General features: G+C 38.1%; 3 protein-coding genes and 1 long non-coding RNA gene across 15 annotated transcripts in view; 2 read left to right on the top strand and 2 right to left on the bottom strand.

Annotated features, from left to right (window-relative positions):
• LOC145440759 (uncharacterized) overlaps positions 1–14,404 on the bottom strand; it is a 151,282-nt gene extending 136,878 nt beyond the window's left edge. The window contains exons 1-12 of one of the 10 annotated variants that reach the window (XR_013915692.1): positions 13,572–14,388; positions 11,460–11,642; positions 10,644–10,781; positions 9,333–9,456; positions 8,505–8,665; positions 7,547–7,698; positions 6,956–7,055; positions 6,048–6,201; positions 4,171–4,296; positions 2,968–3,169; positions 1,878–2,016; positions 543–1,618 (exon numbers count right to left, since the gene is read on the bottom strand). Coding sequence is in view for 7 of the 10 variants with exons in the window: in XM_080318539.1 (XP_080174665.1) it covers positions 5,950–6,201; positions 6,956–7,055; positions 7,547–7,665 (471 nt within the window). In the remaining 3 variants the exon portion in view is untranslated. The other 9 variants (XR_013915716.1, XR_013915725.1, XM_080318907.1 and 6 more) reach the window with 9 other exon arrangements.
• LOC145436146 (serine/threonine-protein kinase PLK1-like) overlaps positions 1–19,674 on the top strand; it is a 992,061-nt gene that overhangs the window by 386,424 nt on the left and 585,963 nt on the right. The gene's annotated exons all lie outside the window — the stretch shown is intronic.
• LOC145440294 (uncharacterized) overlaps positions 1–19,674 on the bottom strand; it is a 189,440-nt gene that overhangs the window by 63,186 nt on the left and 106,580 nt on the right. The gene's annotated exons all lie outside the window — the stretch shown is intronic.
• On the top strand, positions 1,541–3,929 carry LOC145451897 (uncharacterized). Its single transcript, XR_013919133.1, has 2 exons — positions 1,541–1,646; positions 3,571–3,929. It is a non-coding gene; the product is annotated as an uncharacterized LOC145451897 (long non-coding RNA).

Raw genomic sequence — 19,674 nt, 5'->3', positions numbered from 1 at the left:
TGACGTAGGCCCGTTACTATGGAGACCGTATGCGTTTTTGACAGGTTTCGGTTTTGTACATTATTCATTCGCATTTCTGGTTACTGATTTGAATGGTTACTCTTACTGATTTGATCAGTGATTTGTATGCTCATAATTATAGCTCCGAGGGAAAGTTTACGCCATACTAATAATTGCAAATTGCTGTCGTGAAAGTACCAGAACTTGACGCCCACCTTTACCTTTACAAGAGATCTTCACCTACGCTTAATGAAGTAAGAACAAGTAGGATACTGATTTGTATGCTCATAATTGGAGCTCCGAGGGAATGTTTGCGCCATACGAAGAGTTCCAAAGTGCTATGGTTAAATAACCGGATGCAGTCAGAATACGAACGATTCGCTGAGATTCTTGCTGCGTCCACCTATTTCTGAACTCATGCAAGCGTCGTTGACCTAACCAATTGTACGTGAACTTGTACAGCTAAGACGGAATTGTCACCTCTGCTGTACTACGAGTACTTATACTTGATGTTGCTGCGCAGTATTGATTCGAATACCAACTGAGAGAGACTGTGAGTCTTTATTTTCATACGAACAGAAATACAGAACAAATGGACAGCAGCAATGATCATACAGAAAATATGTGCATGCACATTGCACATGCACAGTATTTGGTGTCGGATAGGAGAGATCGATACAGCCTTGGAAGTCAAGTGGTCTGATAAAACTCGCATGGTACAAGTATATGCCTACATTGTCTCTGTATCATCCATCTGTAACGAATTGTAGTTGAAAAGATGAAGAAAAATTAAATGATAGCAAATGAATGAATGTCTGGGCGAAGTAGGGCAACAGTGTTAATACGACTATCAGAGGCAATCAGGTAGGTCAAGAGTGTTAATAGGACTATCAGAGGTAATCAGGTATAGCAAGAGTGTTATTATGGCGACAAGAGGTAATGAGGTATTTGCCATACAGCAATTCACAGATGGTAATCCATTCAAAATGATAGGTCAGTTGATAGATCTCTTGGTTAGGTAGCTATTAAATGGGCCCAAGTAGATATTTCCCTTCGACGAGGGTCTTGTATTAAAGAAGTGAACAACTTAAGCACAAGCAGGTATGAAAAAAGTCATCGAACACATACGTTCGAAAAATATTTTTGTATAACTTTCAATGTATATATGATCATTGGGTGTTAATCTGGTATGCATGCTGGCATTTCCGTACGTTCCATATTGCAAGTGACAGTAAATGCTGTGCATACAATTTGCTGCTTCCAAGATATTTGAGCATTGATAGCGTGTTTTCACTGGGAACATCAAGCATGAAAACTAACATTGAAGTACTTTCAATGTCAAAGTTGCCGCTACCTATTTTTCTAACAGAGGCATCTATTATTTTTTGCAGCGGCCACAGGACCATTTTTTTTTTGTTTTGGGGAAGTGTTTAGGCCAGCACATAGGAGATGATCCCGGTAGAGACAGGAGTCACAACGAATTGAATTGCTCTCTGTAAGTTGAAGGTCACATACTCCACAGTACCAGTCCTTCTGACTATATTTACTTTGGAATGCCTTCATCACAGCAGCCCAATGCCCATCCATCATATGCGAAGTTAATTCTTGATGTGAAGTACTGCAATGAAATCGTGATACGTTACCCTGTGTTTCAAGCGTAATGCACAGCATGTGTGGCAGTGCCGCCGCTCGTAGTCCAGTAGCGAGCTAAAAAGAGGGGACTTCTTCGTTATTCTCCACACATCGAGAAGTGATCCCCATGAAACCAATGCTTCCCATGAACATGTGAAAATTTATAAACGATAAAATAAATTGTTTTTCGCGTTGGTTGGTTTTGGTCAAGATCTAATTGTTAACTTGCTGTGTAAAAATATCACCGGTGAAGATTATCTCGCGTTGACATTTGTGATAGGCAAGCAGATGGTCGGTAGTTTTTGAGGTATGTAGGCTTTCACAAAGTAGCTGGAGACAACTGGCTTCACGGAAGGTCGTTGAGATGGGTCAATAGACAAAATGCTGAAAAAATCATGGTATTTTAGTGTTGATATCGTGTCGCTATATCCGTATATTTACTGAAAATATACACTTGTTGTCCCTAACAGTTACCATAATTTATCAATGAGAATTAGTTTCAATGGCATTTCCACTGTGGAAGGCTGTAAAACTCGATATGCGGTATTGCCTACATTGTGATCAAGCCACAGCATTGTCACAAAGTACAGTGAAATAGGTATGGTCGAAAATGACTAAATTATCTTTATAATGAGATGTAGTACCGACATTATATTCACAGTGGCAGGGCTGTGATGGCTGGATTCATGACTCGAAACGAGTCCTAATTTTTTAGTGACACGACTCGAGTCATTTTTCCAGGCGCGTAATATGATTCGACTCGAGTCACCTTGTGTATTGACTCGACTTGTACTCGAGTCATTGTGCATGACTCAAACCAGGACATATGACTAGGATGGCCAAGACAGACAGCTCATTGTAACTTCAAAGAATATTAAAATCACCACAAGATTGGTAATTGGTCTGCCAGAAACTGTTAGGTCTGAGGGGAAATACGGTGTTATGAATGTGAGCAATTGTAAATCATTCGAGCAGAGTTGAAAATTGGTTTGAATCAGTTTGAGCTCAACACTCAACAGTTAACACGATGACTTGGACTCGGACTCCAGCCACAACACTTGGGCTTGGACTCGACCATCTACTCATTCACTTGCACTTGACTGGTTGGTGAATTGAAAATGACTCGACTTGACTCAAGTCAAAACTACAAAAGTGAGATTGCCTTGCGACTCGGGACCTTGTGACTTGGTTATCAACCCTGCATGGCGATCGCATAAAATGTGCATATTTGGAATTTACGACGTCATGAGAGATACTCAAATATTCGACTCGATTAATAACCAAATCACTTAGGTACTCGATTTTGCAGAACGCTATCTTTAAGACATATATAACCTCCTTTTATGAAGTCCCAGTTTAATGTTGCATTACACACACAAAACACAACCCAGTGACTCGTTGTTTCCTTCGAAACTGCGTCCCTTCTTTCTGAGATCTACAGGGGTAATATGGTTGTGTGGGCCTCATAAAGTTGATTTGGTATCCAGGCCAAAATCATTTTCGCCTCCATGTTATTGTTCAGAAACAGGTTGCCAAGCTGTCAATACAAATTTCGCAATTATTTAAACAAAAGTAAACAGACTTGTACAAACTACCAATCCAATTACTTGCTGGCCAATACCTACTGTTTTTGAGTAGTTCAAGTTATAGATGCGGACTTGAAAAGTGAGTGGTTCCGAGTCACAAGTCAATCTCACTTTTTAAAGTTTTGACTCGAGTCAAGTCGATTCATTTTCAATTCACCACCGACTCAAGTCCGAGTCAGAGTCAGATAGTAAAAAGTGTAGTCTGATTTATGGCGTTTTGACTCGAGTCCAAGTCATTATGTTCAATGTCCAGTTATCATTACAATCCGTTTCAATTCACTTTGTCCAACTCTCCTCGAGTGATATAGAATCACTTGCATTCATACTATCGTTATTTTCATCAGTCTTACAGTTTCTGGCCCTATTTTCAAGACTGATATAGGGAATACCAATCATGTGGCGACTTCACTATTCTTCGAAGTTACAGTGACAGTCATATGTATCGAGTCAAGACGAGTCACCAAATAAGCGCGACTCGAGTTTGACTTGAGTTGACTCATGACAGCCCTAGCTCTGAGTCATCGTGCCAAACAATGGTACAGGCTGGGCTGAGTATTGGGGGTCGAAACCACTCCCGTTTTAAACTAAAAACCCCATCAATTTGAGATGCCAATTCTATCTCCGATATTTCTCAGCTCATTTGTAATTTATTAACCAAACAATCATTAGCGAGTTGTGTATTAGTTAGTTAGTGGCTGATTTTCAATGGTTGTTGGTACTAGTAAAGAATTAGGAAAAGTGAGCAGTTCCAATTCTTGTTGCGCATGTTGAAAATCCAGTAGTTTGTACAAGTCCACTTTAGAGAGATTGTAGCGCCATCTATTATTTTATGTTAGTGGTAGATAATGTGCATAGTTTCATCCCCAAATTGACAAACCAATTATCGGCCAGCTCTGTTTCTGACAAAATTTCCGAAGATTGCTTACGAATGCACGACTGCATACAATGTTACCTTGATATCTCTGTGAATGATTTTACAATCGTGACGATCAACAACATGAAGCAGAATCCGTTGCCTGCGATAACGGGTCTCTGCTTCTGTGACGACGCATCTCTTTTTGTAAACTTCCATCAGCGACTGACAACAAAAGTATTATGTAATTGGATCGCTGGAATGAGAAAAACAATAATATACGTTTGACACGCAAATCAGTGGTTCTCAATCTTTCTAAGTTAGAGGGACGGTCAAATTTGACAACAGTTTTTGCAGACCGGTGAACCTTCCAAATTTCATTTAATACATGCTTTTTGATACTGAACGTGAAATAAATAGGGCTGGCTAAAATAGAGTACCTGAGTGATTTGATTCTGAATCGAGTAATGAGTTTGAGTAACTCGTGTTAAAGTCACAGCAACACCACAAAGAACACAATGCCAATTCTAGTCATATTAGAAGGATTATTTGGCACTTTTTTACCATATCTATTTCATCACACTATGGGACAATGCTTTAGGTTGCTCACGACTTCACAGACATGTCATTTTCAGTAACGTGAATAGCTTTGTACTACATGTTTCGTATGCTGCGATACGACCAATCAAGGTTCACAGCTTTTCATAGCGAGAAATATAATTCCCACTGGTTCAATTCAGCTCATAGTTGATATAAATTTTCAATTTTGAGGCATGGAGCGTATATTTTCAGCACTCGAAACAAACATTTCCTACTACTCGACTCAAATTATCAGAATTGATACTCGATTCAGATTTGAGTCATCCAATCACTGTGCCCAGCACTAGTGATCACAGTTGTGTCACTAGAAAATTTCACATTATTCAAAGTAGATTAGAAATATATTGAACACATTCATCCAAATTAGATTAGAATTTAAGTACCTAGTTGGGAAAAGAAATCAAGTTCAGTTCATATCAATTCGGACTTGATTATCATAAGCATGAGGATAGTTCACCAAACTACATATGTAGAATTAGTTGACTAATTAGATTTGAATTACATCACAAGTACTTCGCCCTATTTAGCCTAATATATTACGGTATACAACAATAATGATCTGGTTGTTCAAGTCTGCTGGTAATGAACATGACAGATCTAATGCATTTTCGACCAGCACAGTAACAGGTACATTACATTTGTAACGAGGAAATTCTTTTACCTTCTTTTACACTAGATACTCGAGAACGACGTAGGCAAAATCCATGTCTTGGAACAATCCTTGAAATCCAACGACGTGCTTGCGATTTAAACTTCGACGGAGACTCATCTCTTGATACATTCATCTTTCTCCTGCTACTTCACATGCAATGCCTGAAATTGGAATAATAGCTTTAGTTCGGCTTTTAAAAAGTGAGTAGTTCTAGTTTTAGTTGTGCATGTAAAAATATTTTAGTTGCCGATCAACTAGAAAATACGTGTCTTCGTTGGTCGTGAATCATGATACCGGTTTTCCGTTGTGTGATGTTCTTTCAGCCGTCTCAGAGTCATCACTACCAATAATGGTGAAGCCGCAGGCAAATCCTTTTAGTTTTCTCTACTATTGCTACGGACTGACTCCGCTTACATGCGTTAGTTGCATCCTTTCTAGTTTATTTCATGTCCAAGTCTAGCAACGGCCGCAAAAAGTGGTTCAAATAAATGTGCTGAAGGTTTGGAAATGTGTCTTGAGCTAGTTGCCATATTATTTCAAAATAGGTCGAATATATCGAGGTTATCAGTGAAGGTGCTACTTGTTGGTATTGGCTCAAAAATACGATATCGGTCAGGCTCTAGTGATCATGAATGAGACTCGAGTACGCGTCTCAAAACGTAATACTCGATCCAGATCCGATCAATCAGGAACTCGATTTTGCCAAGACCTACGAAAAACTCACTGTTGAAACTCAGGAGAGCAAGCATTTGCTGTGGTCGGCTTTCCGAAATTCTAGGCGCCATCGTCCAGTAGGTTGTGGGTAGTTGCTGAGGAATGTTGCCGTTCAAGCTCGCCAGCACTTCTTCTATAGAGGGCCGTTGAGTCGGGTCACTCGCCTACATTCCAGTGACAAAATCACAAATGGTAATCAAATCCCAGATAGTAACTCATGTTTTTATAAAATTGTTTGGCAATCAGGATTTGTGGATTTCAAACAATAAAACAAATCAAGATTTAACCCTTTGTGGACTGAATTAAGTCTCTGTGGTTGGAAAATTATTTCAATGTATATTTTAAATGGTTTTGCTTCAACTTAGACATTGGTCAACAAAACTTCCGGAAATTCTTTAAAATAGTAAACTATTTCCGTTTCCGGAAATGAAGAGATTCAAGTATCATGATAAACCTATATGTAGACTTGGACAACTATAAAATGTTCCCCCGTTTTCAAATTAGACTAGGATTAGCATTCCAGATACAAAGTTTTTCCATATTACAGTATATTTATGATGATATGTCCACAATTTTCGAAATTAGATTGAAATTATAATAATAGCTACACATTTTATGGTACTCGATTGGAATTAGAATTGAAGATGCCCCATTTTTCTTGAAATCAGACTAAATTTCGAATGATAGCTACACAGATTTTTCAAAATTAGATTAAAGTACCGTGACTGATTTCACGAAACCTTGGGACATGGAATGAAGTTCAATTCATACCAAACCAGAGTTCCTTCTCATAAGCACAAGAATCGCAAATGTCTGTACAGTAAGCTTGGCACGTTCCATCGTTACTGACCACCTCTGACGTAGCACAATGCACTACTGCAAGCAATATTACCATGATATCTCTGTGAATCATCTTACGATCTTGAAGATAAACAACTCCAAGCAGAATCTGTTGCATGCAACAACAAGTATCTGGTCCTGTGATGGCACGCCTCCTTTTGTGAAGCTCCATCCGTGGCTGACAACAAAATAAAAAGATAATTGGATTGATCTAATGAAATCAATAATATTGTTTGTTGGGAATATCTAAGATATCTATATTTTCCTAAATTAGATGGGAAGTTGAAAGACAGCGAAATATTTTTCAAAATTTATTTAGAAATATAATTACATAATTCGCAATAGACATAAAACACAAATCAAGTTCATTTCATCAATTGTGCGTTTGCTCTCATAAGCATGAGAATGGCAAATGTCTGTACGTATAGGTACAACAAGCTTGGTTCGTTTTGCACTATACAGTTCTCTTGTAGCATTTTTAGGAAAACCAGTGAATAGATTAGAATAAGAATGAGAGTACAGGAACATTTCACAAATTGGAGTAGTCAAGTACAGCTGCGTGACAAGTTTTATGAGTTATGCGGTCGGGCCAGGGTGTGTGTGTGCATCATATATACTGTTACCACACATACCACTACTGGACATGTGTCAAGTAAATAATTTTTTTACCCTTCTTTTGCCTTCTGCACAATTCGAGAACAATGTAAATCCTTGTCTTGGAAGAATCCGTGAAATCCAACGACTTGCTTGTGATTCAAACTGCGATGGAGGCGGATCTCTCGGCACATTATGTCTTTCGGATGATGCTTCACGAGAAGTGCCTGAAATTCAGATACCGGCACTAGTTTTAGTTGCAGATTATGAAAAGTGAGTAGTTCTAATTCAAGTTGCAGATTCAAACAAATACAGTTGTTAAAAAACTAGAAAATGCATGTCGTCGTACTGGTGTTCTGTTGTGTGACGTCACTAGATGAAAGCAGGCAGTCAGAGAACTATCCTCTATGATTGCTACAATGGGAATATTCATCGATTTCTTATAGCTTACGAGTGGTCAAAATAGTCACCGTTAGTACCTGAGTATAGAAGTAATGTCGTAATTTCTGCTCAAGTAAAAGCTGAAGAAACGATTCTGAAGTAGGTAGTAAAGTAGTTATTGTAGACCTAGTTTTGAGTAAAAACTGAACTGTTACGTAGGAGGTAAACAAGTAGTCTAAAATCATAATCACTTGACTGACTCAAGTAATTAGTGCAAGGGTACGATAAAACCTATTTGAGTACTCGGTAAAAGTAGAAGTGCTTCGTTACTGACCGCTTACAAGTGTCTAGATGCATCCTTTCTAGTTTATTTCATATCTAAGTTTAGCAACGGCCATAACGTTGTTCAAATATATGCTCTTAAGGTTTGGAAATGTGCCTTGAGTTAGTTGCCATATTATTTCAATATCGGCCGGATATAGTTGGGTTATCGGTGAAAGAGCTACTTATCGGTATTGGCTCAAAATACGATATCAGCTAGGCTCAAGTTATCATGAGTGAGACTCGAGTACGCGGCTCGAAATGCAATACTCAATTCAGCATCGAATCAATCGCGAACTCGAATTTGCTAAGGCCTACGAAAAAATCTTACCGTTCAAACTCTGCTGAGGACGCTTTGGTGACGACTTTCCGAGAACCTGGGCGCCAGGTCAAGCAGTTTGTGCCAGTTTCCGTGACATGTAGCCGTTAGAGAACTCGCTCGCCAGTATTTCTTCTACGGAGGTTCAATGAGACGGGTCGCTTGCCAACATTCTAGTGAGAAATGCACAGATAATAATCAAATCACAGATACTAACTCACATATTGCCAAATATATTTAGAAATCAAGATGTGTGGAATTAGAACTATAATACGCATGCAGATATAGATTTGATATCGTAAACTAATTCCGCGTTTGAATAGGAAGAGATTCAACGATCAGGAGAAGCAGATTTGCAGACTTAAACAACTAGAAAATTTTCAGCTTCAGGAAATTATATCAGGATGAGAATTAAAGTACATTTACAAAGTTTTTTTCCATATGAGAGTACAATTAGAATGACAGCTACACAGTTTTTGTTTCGAATTTGACTAGAATCAGAATGAAAACTAAACAGTTTTTCTTCAAATCAGACAGTAATTAGAATGACGGCTACACAAATTTGTCAAAATTAAATGACAATTAGAATTACTGATTTGACAAAACCTTGGACATCGGATGAAGTTCATTTCATATCAAATCTGAGTTTATTCGCACAAGCTCAAGAATGGCAAGTGGCTGTACACCGAGTTTGGTTGGTTTCACAAGATATAGTTCCAATCTATCAATTTCAGAAAAACCAGAAATTAGATTAATGAGCACATGGAAAACTTTGACAAAACTAGATAACAGGCAATCGCTCTAACTAGTTTTATTGAACAACTACGCTACAATTATTACCTTGATACCTCTGCGAATGATCTTACAATCGTGAAGATAACGACACGAATCAGAATCGGTCGCATGCAATAACGAGTCTCTGGATCTGTGATGACGCGTCTTTTTTGTAAACTTCCATCAACGACTGAAAACATAAAGGAAAGGTAATCAAATTGATAAGATGAAAACAGCAATATTATTTGTTGGCAACATCTGAATCAGTGGCTCTTAACCTACTATTGGAGCATCACTTATCATGATGCCATACCAGCATGGATAATTTGCTAAGTTTGTAAATATGCAAAACATACCGATTACATTACACATTACGACAATGCTGTGAGTTGATCACGACTTCACAGATATGTCATTTCAAGTGACTTGTTTAGCTTTGTGCTACGTGTTACGTATGCTGTGATATGACCTATCGAGGTTTGTAGCTTTCCACAGTGGAAAATACCATCGAACCATAATTCTCATTGATAAATTCAATCTCTCATTGGCTCAGTTTGTTTACCTTTTGTGGCAGCTATATATTATTTATTTTTTACAAATTAGACTAGAATTACGGAATCCGCAAATGAAATCCACCAAAAATAAGTTTACTTAATATCAATTGGTTATCCAAGTCAGCGAGTGATAAAATTCCGCAAAATCCAATGACGTGCTTGTGATTCAAAATGCGATATTGATGATACTTTGACACATTCCGTCTTTCTGACGATCATCCACCAGCAAAGCCTGGAATTCAGATACCGGAAACTAGTTTCAGTTGCGAACTTTGAAAAGTGAGTAATACTAGTTCTATTTGCGAATTTATAATTTCAGTTGCCAATCAACTAGAAAACGCGTGTCTCCATTTGGAGTCAATCATAACATTATGGATAAACGTTTTTTTTCAAATTTGACCAGAATTAGAATGATAGCTACAAATGTCTTTCCAAATTGGATTGGAATGGTAATTACCTAATTCATCAAAGAAATAGTACGAAAGGCAAGTTCATTTGATAACAATTCCGGGTTTATTCTCGTAAGCACGAGAATAGCAATTGTCCGTAAACCAGGCTTGGCTTGTTTCATACGATACAGTTCTTTTGCACCATATTCAGGAACACCAGAAATCAGAATGAAATTAAAATGTGGACGTAAAGGCATTGAGAAATCAGATTAAAACTAGATTACCAGTATTTTGGGCTCTAGTAAGGCTAATTAGACAAGAATTATGTAGCTGTCCAAGTCTGCTAGGAGGTTTATTGAACGTGACAGAGCTGAGGCAATTGCGACCACCACAGTTTGAGAGACATTACAGTTGTAACGAGGAAATGTTTTTACCCTTCTTTTGCACAACTCGAGGACGATGTAGAAAAAATCCTCGTCTTGGAAAAATCCGCAAAATCAAACGACTTGCTTGTGATTCCAGCAGCAACATTGATGATCTCCTGACACATTTTGTCTTTCTGATGACATTTCCTGAAATTGAGATTCGTTCAAATAACCAATCTAGTTAGGTGACGAGCAACTAACTACGTCTTCCTCTGACTAGTCTTATTTCTAAATGTGGACTTGGAAAAGGGAGTAGTTCTAGCTATAGTTGCACATTTCGAAAATCCATTATGGTACCTTACTGGCCAACCATGTATACCAAGGGTAAATTAAAAAATGCATCAAGTTATCGATTGGGAGGCTTATGGCTAGGACTGGAAACAATGATTCTGATATTGGAATCTGAGTTGAGCATCAATTCTAATGATTAGAGTCGAGAATTGAGTGATGATTTTTTAGTTTTAAAATGATACGCTCCTGGTTACTAAGATGAAATCCATCAATGAGAATTATAGTTTTGATATGATTTTCCTCTGTGGGAGCCATGAAATATCAACTCACAGCATTGTCACGAAGTGCAATGAAATTAGCATGGCCGAAAAACTACAAAATTATCTTTATTATGATGTAGAACTGGCAGTATATTTGTTGTGGTTGCATAAAAGGTTCATATTGCAATTTTGCACTTCAATCATAATGTTGTGGACGTTGTAATGAATGCTACTCAAATACTCGACTCGATTCAGAGTCGAATTACTCGGGTTCGCGGTATTGTCCAGCTCTACACCTAAGACCATTACGACCTCAATGCTGCATCATACTCACATAACACAACCCAACGACCGGGTGTCCACTTTGAAACTGTGTCCTTATTTTCCTAGAACTTCCAGGGCAATACAGTTGGGTGTGCCGCATAATGTAGTCTTTTTTTGGTAGTCAAAGTCGGATTTGGTAGCTAGGCCAGAATATCTTCATCTTTATATTGTTGTTCAGGAATCGATTCTTCAGCTGTCAATACAAATGTCGCATTTTGTTACACAAGCATCCAGACTTGTACAAATTACCAATCTAGTTCGTTGATAGCCAACAAAATACTGCTTTTTTAATTAGATTTAGTTGCAGATTTGAAAAGTTTGGTTGTCGGGCAACTAGAAAACACATTTTGTATGAATCATGATAACGTTTTTCTGTTGTGTCATGTTCTTATTTTTTAGTTCATGGCAATTCAGTAATTCATATGCAAGTTAAGTAGTTCGTTGTGGATTCTTAATTGTCGTTCGTTCTAGTTCTAGTCGAAAATTCTGGAAAGTGAGCAAGTCTCGTTTTAGTACTAGTAGCATATTTCAATAGTCCAGTAGTTTGTACAAGTACGTTACCACTGCAACAAAATGTCACCTTGATATCCGTGTGAATGATTTTACCAGTATGAAGATTAAGGACTCCAAGCAAAATATGTTGCATATCATAACTAGACTCTGGTTCCGTGATGACGCAAGGTCAGTGTTATGAACGATTCATTATGTTCGAGTCGCGAGTCATTGCACAGTTTGAATGGAGTCAAGTTACTCCATTTTTTGAGGCAAGTCAAGTTACTCCACTTTTGAATGTGACTCGAGTCAAGTTGAGTCATTGGATATTTGAAGGAGACTTGAGTCGATTAACGTCGCTCATTTTTTGAAGGCGACTCGATTTAAGTCAAGACACTTGAAAAATTAGACTCTGCCATCCCAACACTGCAGAGCCCATTAGAAAAAAAAATCAAAATACGATACCTTTTGATAAGATCGGTAACTGTAAATAATATATTTTGCAAGGTTGTAATGACTCGAGTCATGATTCGACTAAAGTCACGATTTTCTGATGACTCGATTTGACTTGAGTCATTCTCTCAAAATACAGAAATGTCTCCACACGACTCGAGTCGATCTGTGTGTTGACTCGACTTGGACTCGAGTCATTGCGCATGACTCGAAATAAGTCATATGACTCGAGACTCACACGGCCAAGATCGACATGTCATTGTAATTTCGAAGAATAGTAAAGTAACCAACCTATTGGGATTTTGTCATTGGCACTGGTAGCCCTCTTGAAAATGCGACCAGAAACTGCTAAAAGTGAGGAAAATTAGTATATTATAAATGCGGCAATTCGATATCACCAAACAGACTTATAAAAAGTGGATTTAACAATACTTTAACTGGAAATTCCGCCGTCAACACAAGGACTTGGACTCGAGTCATGATATAATGACTTGGACTTGAGCCGCAGCTCGATGACTTGGACTCGGACTTGACTCGGTGGTGATTGAAAATGACTCGACTGGACTCGAGTAAAAACTATATAAGTGAGATTGACTTGTGACTGGTAGCCTTGTGATTTGGTTACAATCCTGATATTTTGTGGAATCATGTATTCATGATTCTCCACTTTCAGGAAGGTTTCCTGCAACGTCTGGCCTTCAGACAGCAGATGAGTGACCAACACACACCATAAAGTAAAATACGCATAAAGTTGCCAACTCAGATATTTGTTGCTACTGCTAGCACAATAATTCGAATCGAGTTGTGAGAGATGATTTTGTCAGTTCTGAAATGAAACATAATGAGGAAGGCTGTGAGCATCGATCGGTCGTATCACAGGTTAAGAAATATGTAGGATAAAAGTACAGTGTTAGTGGAAATGACATTTCTGTGAAGTCGTGATCAACACACCGCATTGTCACAAAGTGGAAGAAAATAGATATGGTTGAAAAATACCAAACCATCCGTAATGTGATCTGGCATTTAAAAGTGAGTAGTTGTTATTCTAATTGGATTTGCAAATTTTGAAAAGTTAGCAGTTCTAGTTGTAGTTCTAGTTGTGAGAGTGAGTAGTTGTAGAACTAGTTGCGCAATAAAATCCAGTAGTTTAGTAGCCTACTACTGCAAGCAATGTTACCTTGATATCTCTGTGAATGATATTACAATCGTGAAGATGAACAACTCCAAGCTGAATTTGTTGCATGCGATAACGTGTCTTTGGTTCTATGATGGCGCGTCTTCTTTCGTGAACTTTAATCAGCAAATGAAACCAAAATCAGAGAGAATTGGATTGCTAGAGTGAAATCAAGACATTATCTGTTGAGAATATCTAAAAGAAGCTCCCACTAAAGCATCAAGTTGACAATCTCGATGAATACAAGGAAAATCTTTGAATGAATGAGCTTTTGAAGTATGTTTTTGGGAATGTGCTAATTAAGGTCGGGCAGAGTCAAGTAGGTCCACCTGAGTGATTCTGTTCCGTGTCGACTATTCGATAGTAGTCATTAAGACGTCAGATGAAATGGATATGAATGCTGTTTGAGGGTCAACTCGGTACCCTTATGCTACCTCAAAGAAAATAACGCCAGTTGTACATCACATTAAATATGGTCTTTTTTGACAATGCTTATCTCACTGGACATTGTGACAATGCTATGGCTTGATCACGACTTCACAAATATGTTATTTCCACTAATGCGAGTAGCTTTGTACACATGTTTTGTATGCTGCAACACGACCAATCGAGGTTTACATATATGGATATCCACAGTGAGAAATACTATTGAAACTGTAATTCTTATCATTGGTAGGCTAAATTTACTCTCCATTAAGCTCAGTTCAGTATTATTAATCTTTTCTTCTTGTGACAGGGAGCGTGCAAACTCACTACTCCAAAACATTATCTCTCACTACTCGAATTATTAGAATTACTCCAGATTCAGATTCGAGCACTCAAATCTTTGTGCCAGCACTTGTGATCAGAGTTGTGCAACGATAATTTTTTTAGCCTTTTCAAACTAGATCAGAATAAAATAATAGCTACGCAACTTATCGGAATTAGATTACAATAAGAATCAGTTATCGTTCGTAAAACAAATGCAACAAAAATCAAATTCACTTCATATCAAACAAGAGCTGATTCTCATAAGCAAGTAAATGGAAAGTGTCTGTACAACAAGCCGGCTCATTTCGCACTATGCAGTTCTCCTGTAGCACTTTCCGGCAATCCAGAATTTATATTAGAATAAAAATGAGAGCATATGAGCATTTCTCAACTTGGATTATTATTAGATTATCAGCATTTGGCTATGGTTAGTCTAATTAGGCAACTCGAATTATCTAGTTGTCCAAATCTGCCCGGTAATGAAGATCAAAAAGCTGATGCAAATGCCATCACAACAGTTAGACATACATTACAGTTGTAACAAGGAAATACGCTTACCCTTTTTTAGCACTACTCAAGAACGATGTAGACAAATTCATTGTCTTGGAAATACAACATTATGCTTGGGATTCAAATTGCGATGGAGACTGATCTCTAGACACATTTTATCTTTCTCATGCTCATTCGGAGCAGAGCCTGAAATCTAGACATGTACAAATTATCAAAGTATTTAGTTGACGGCCAACTGACCACCGAAATTTAGAGTAGTTCTAGTTGCACATTTCATAAAGTGGGTAGTTCTAGTTCTAGTAACGAGTTTTTTCAAGTAAGTAGTTTTAGTGATTAGTGAGCGTGTGTAGGCAGTTTCTAGCTCTAGTGTTGAGTTGTGAAAAGGGAGCAGTTCTAGTCGTGAGTCTTGAGTGAGTTGTACATAGTTCTAGCTGCATGAAATTTTTATTTCCTTTATATTCAAATGTTTGGTACTATATGGCATGTTGGGAAAAGGGACAGAGACAACCAAATTATCCAGCTCTTCAAACACTATTACACTTTAACCAAGACTTAAGGGATGAAGAGAGTTACTAAAGGTAATCAAAATGCCATTCTATACGAGTTGTTCAATACGTGGCTCTAGGCGGACTTTGTCTTGAACTTGGACCAGAAACTGAATTCTGAACCCTGACGACATTGCAGGCACAAGGGTGCCCAAGTGAAGGTTTGCTTCATTGTGTTAGATTGGCTTTGAGGATGACAACTTTCAAGCTTCAGACCAAATCCTTGTTTTCAACACAGTTAACAAAATATGGCATCGGTGCGTATAACATATATGCGTCACATAGATTTCTTGCGTCATCACACTTGATTCACCTTTGACGCAATTTTACAAGCGAAATCTTCTTTTGATTGGACTACCTTGATTTCAGAGCATTTCGCCCCCCCCCCCTCCCCCCTTGCCAAGATAGGACCTCTTTGCATCGTTCCCCAGTTGAATCATCACATACGACTATGGGGATAGTTTTAGTGGCGATTGTCAACTTTATCAATACATTACCGTGAGATTAAACACAAATCAGTCTGCAAAATGAAATATCGAGCAATAACAGATACTATAACTGATATGGGGTTGTTCAAAAATAACATATTTGGTAACATCTTAGTGGCTATAGTTGATAAAACTGTTTTATTGTCTAAAAATATGCATAAGAAACTTGATGCATACTTGTAGTTCAAAGACTTGACTAGAAGACTAGGCAGCTAGAACTGGAACTAGAAGCCCAGGGTACATCTCCGTTACTGTTAGCCCGACTGAAATCTCGGTAAGTTTTGACTACTATAACAGTAAGGCGCTCGCAGTAAATTGTGTGAGCACAGGACACAGATTCCATACAGGTCTGTTAGTATAGCGACGACTCCGAGATAGCAATCGGCCATTATTGCTAATGGCTAGCTACAACAACATCACACAACCGAACACGGATATCACGATTCATCTTAAATTACGTCACATGTTTTCTATAGTGCTTGAGTAAATAATATCTTTTTAAATGCACAACTGTGGAACTAGAAGTAGAAATGTTCGAAATATGCAACTGATAACATTCAACTATTGAAGAAACAGCAATTAATTGACCGTCAGCCAACCAGATCGATACTTTGTAGAAGTCTGCACAGAACCTTAACTTGAGGTCCTCAGGTAAAACAACCGGGACGAAGTTAGCCATCAAATTCTAGCCATCAAAAATAAATATCAGAACTACTGTGTAGATTACCGCAGGTATTGGATGTATCACCAGGATCAAGTTTCCGGCCATGCCGCGGGGCAGCCATCCGCCACATACGATGTTTCGACGTAGGTTACGGTGAAATACTCATTAAATTGCCTTCAAATCAATAAAGCGTATAAATACTCGACTGATTTTATCGCATCACGTCATTTGTGAAACAACTAATAAAGAATATAAGCTCGACTAGCACCTCAACACTGTTAACTCAGCACAGCTATCTCGCGAATGACTATCTCCATCATGAAATTTTCACAGCTGCAAGGTATCGCTCTGCTGCAAACGAAATTTCTCAAAATGTAGTTGTAGCACACAAAATCTGGATTCGACAAAACAAATATTGCTCCGACACGCTAAATGCCGTACCTCAAATGTCTCTAAACTATATGATACGCTCAACTAAACAGTCACTGAACTTAGAATCGAATCCATCTTCTTCAAACTAGAGACTGTGGCAATGTATGGCGTTCACATATGTATAGTTTGCAGGCAAATCTGACACCACACAAATTGTCAACTATTTCCAAGTGGCGCATTCAAATTTATCACGAAAAATATTCGACACCAATTTTCAGCGTTATCCAAGTGGCGCAAGGTGTCCAACGGACCCGATACGCTGGACTGCACATGCACAGTCATAAAAATACAAATTCATTCACGAAAAATATTCAAAATTTTTCAAACTATACCCTGTGTCAAGGAATGGTTCTCAAATACCTATAGATTACAGTTACGCCTAGCAGCACACCAATTTTCAGCGATATCCAAGTGGCGCAAGGTGTCCAACGGACCCGATACGCTGGACTGCACAGTCATGAAAATTCAAATTTATGCACGAAAAATATTCGAAATTTTTCAAACTATACCCTGTGTCAAGGAATAGTTTTCATATACCTATAGCCTGTAGTTAAACGTAACAGCACACCGATTTTCAGCGATATCCAAGTGGCGCAAGGTGTCCAACGACCCGATACGCTCGAATGCACAGTCATAAAAATTCAAATTTATGCACGAGAAATATTCGAAATTTGCCAAACTATACCCTTTGTAGAAGTCTGCACAGAACCTTAACTTGAGGTCCTCAGGTAAAACAGATGGAATTATAATAGCGGAACTGATCATGAGCGGTGACGGTAACATCCTAATTTCTCGTGTCTAGTCCAGAGAGATAATTTGATGATAATTCGCGAATTGAGAAATACAAGTCGCGTGGGATAATTGGTATTAGTCTTTGACACTGGTAAAAGGTTATGTCATAAAGTATATAGCTTCTTCTTTATAATAACAGTAATCTGAATTATACTTTTGCAATAGATTACTAACTTTCTGATGTTAGTAATCTATACTTTCGCTGACCAGTGAGCAATCAAATATCTACTCAAGAGGGGAATCACCCATCTATATTGCGGCCGAGGTCAATGAGCCGTAAACGAATGACAACAAAACAGACGAAAGTTTTTTTATTTCGTCGATCATACAAAAGCTAGTGTTAATAACCATGCAAGATGTGGAATGAAAGATTTATTAATCTGCGAAACTGATATTAGATCAGTGGTTTTCAACCTTTACTAACATGACGAACTCTTGCGCTAATCAGCACGCCTTATAATTATGACCTAAAATTATTGCCCAGTAAGAGTAACATAGAATACGAAAATCTACCTCATTACACGTCTGATACATCACTATAAAATATTGGTACCTATAGTCAACAGTGCATCAAAAGAACGACACCATATGATTATCTCACGAAAAAATAAATATTACAAATAATATTTCCTGCCAGGTAGTTCTGCTTTCTACTTTTTTGCCGCCGTACAACCCTAAGGTGTCGCTATGACTGCATAAGGTCTGCCCGACCTCAGGTGTTCTGCTTTTCATATTCACTGCTCAGTGCTCACTGCTCAGTTTAGTTAAGTTGTTAGTTTTTGGTCAAATTCCCAAGTACTTCTAATTCTAGTTCGTGATTTTGAATAGGTTATAGTTATAGTTCGAGTTAGATATAATTAGCTGCCGATAAACTGTAACTTGAATTAGAAGTAGAAAACGTATTGTCATCTAACGTAAATTGTGATGCCAGTGTTTTATTGGCTGATGTTCTTGCAACTAATAACAATTGCAAGCTCAGAATCATCACTAGTAACGGTTGAGCAGCTAAGGGGAAGTTTTCGAGGGTCAAGACCCCTCCCATTTTAAAATTGCACTGATGTTCATTGTTCATGCGGAAAGCCGATTCTAATAAGATAAATATGAAGTCGATTCGAGATTGAATCTATACTTGTGATTCATAGTTGCGAAGGCAGTTAGTTCTAGTCTTTTCTAGCGTGTCTAAAAGTGAATAATTCGAGTTTTGTTTACTCAATTTGAAAATTCAGTAGTCTGTACAAGTATGACTGAGAACGGTGATTTTTCCATGCGTATGTCTATCTTGAAAAGGGCCTGCAATAGAGTTTGGATAAACATATATCTTCGAAAAGGTTATCCGACATTCTGCACCACTTGTTCGGTACGTCTTTAGTTACACATTGGAAAGTGATCCCCATGATCACCACCAATCGGCGTTCCCAAAATCTCCATGACTATAGTACGCGAATGAAATATCTGATAGGGCCTACTGTCACTTTTTTGTTTTGGCGATTGACCAGAATGGAATTGATGGCAGCGTCATGCAGAAATTTTTGCCTAATTACTTGATTATTCTATGCAAGAAACCCTTCTGTCACGCGCAACTTATTGCTGAAAACAACCACTTTTTCCAGTCTGAGCGATCGGAAATGATGTATCGTTTGTGCACATTCAAAACGAGCATTGTATTTCACTAGCCAAATGCAAACTCAATTGTCATATAGATTAAGAGAGATGTCCAGGTGAAGACAAAAGAGATGAAAATAGGGAACACTTGAATATCGCGCAAGAACCATAAATGTTGACATGCTCAATTGCTCATGGGGAACATTGATTGTTGGTAATCATGGGGAACATTTTCCAGTGTGCGGAGTATACCAAAGAAGGTATTGCAGCATGTGCATAAGTTTGCTAATTTTAACAATCTTCAGACTGATTATTGTCGTATA

The sequence above is a fragment of the Botryllus schlosseri genome, chromosome 1 (genome assembly GCF_051294905.1).
Source record: "Botryllus schlosseri isolate E-star chromosome 1, Bs_hap1, whole genome shotgun sequence".
NCBI lineage: Eukaryota > Metazoa > Chordata > Ascidiacea > Stolidobranchia > Styelidae > Botryllus > Botryllus schlosseri.
The sequence above is the reverse complement of the archived record's forward strand: the minus strand, read 5'-3'. Positions and strand labels throughout refer to the sequence as shown.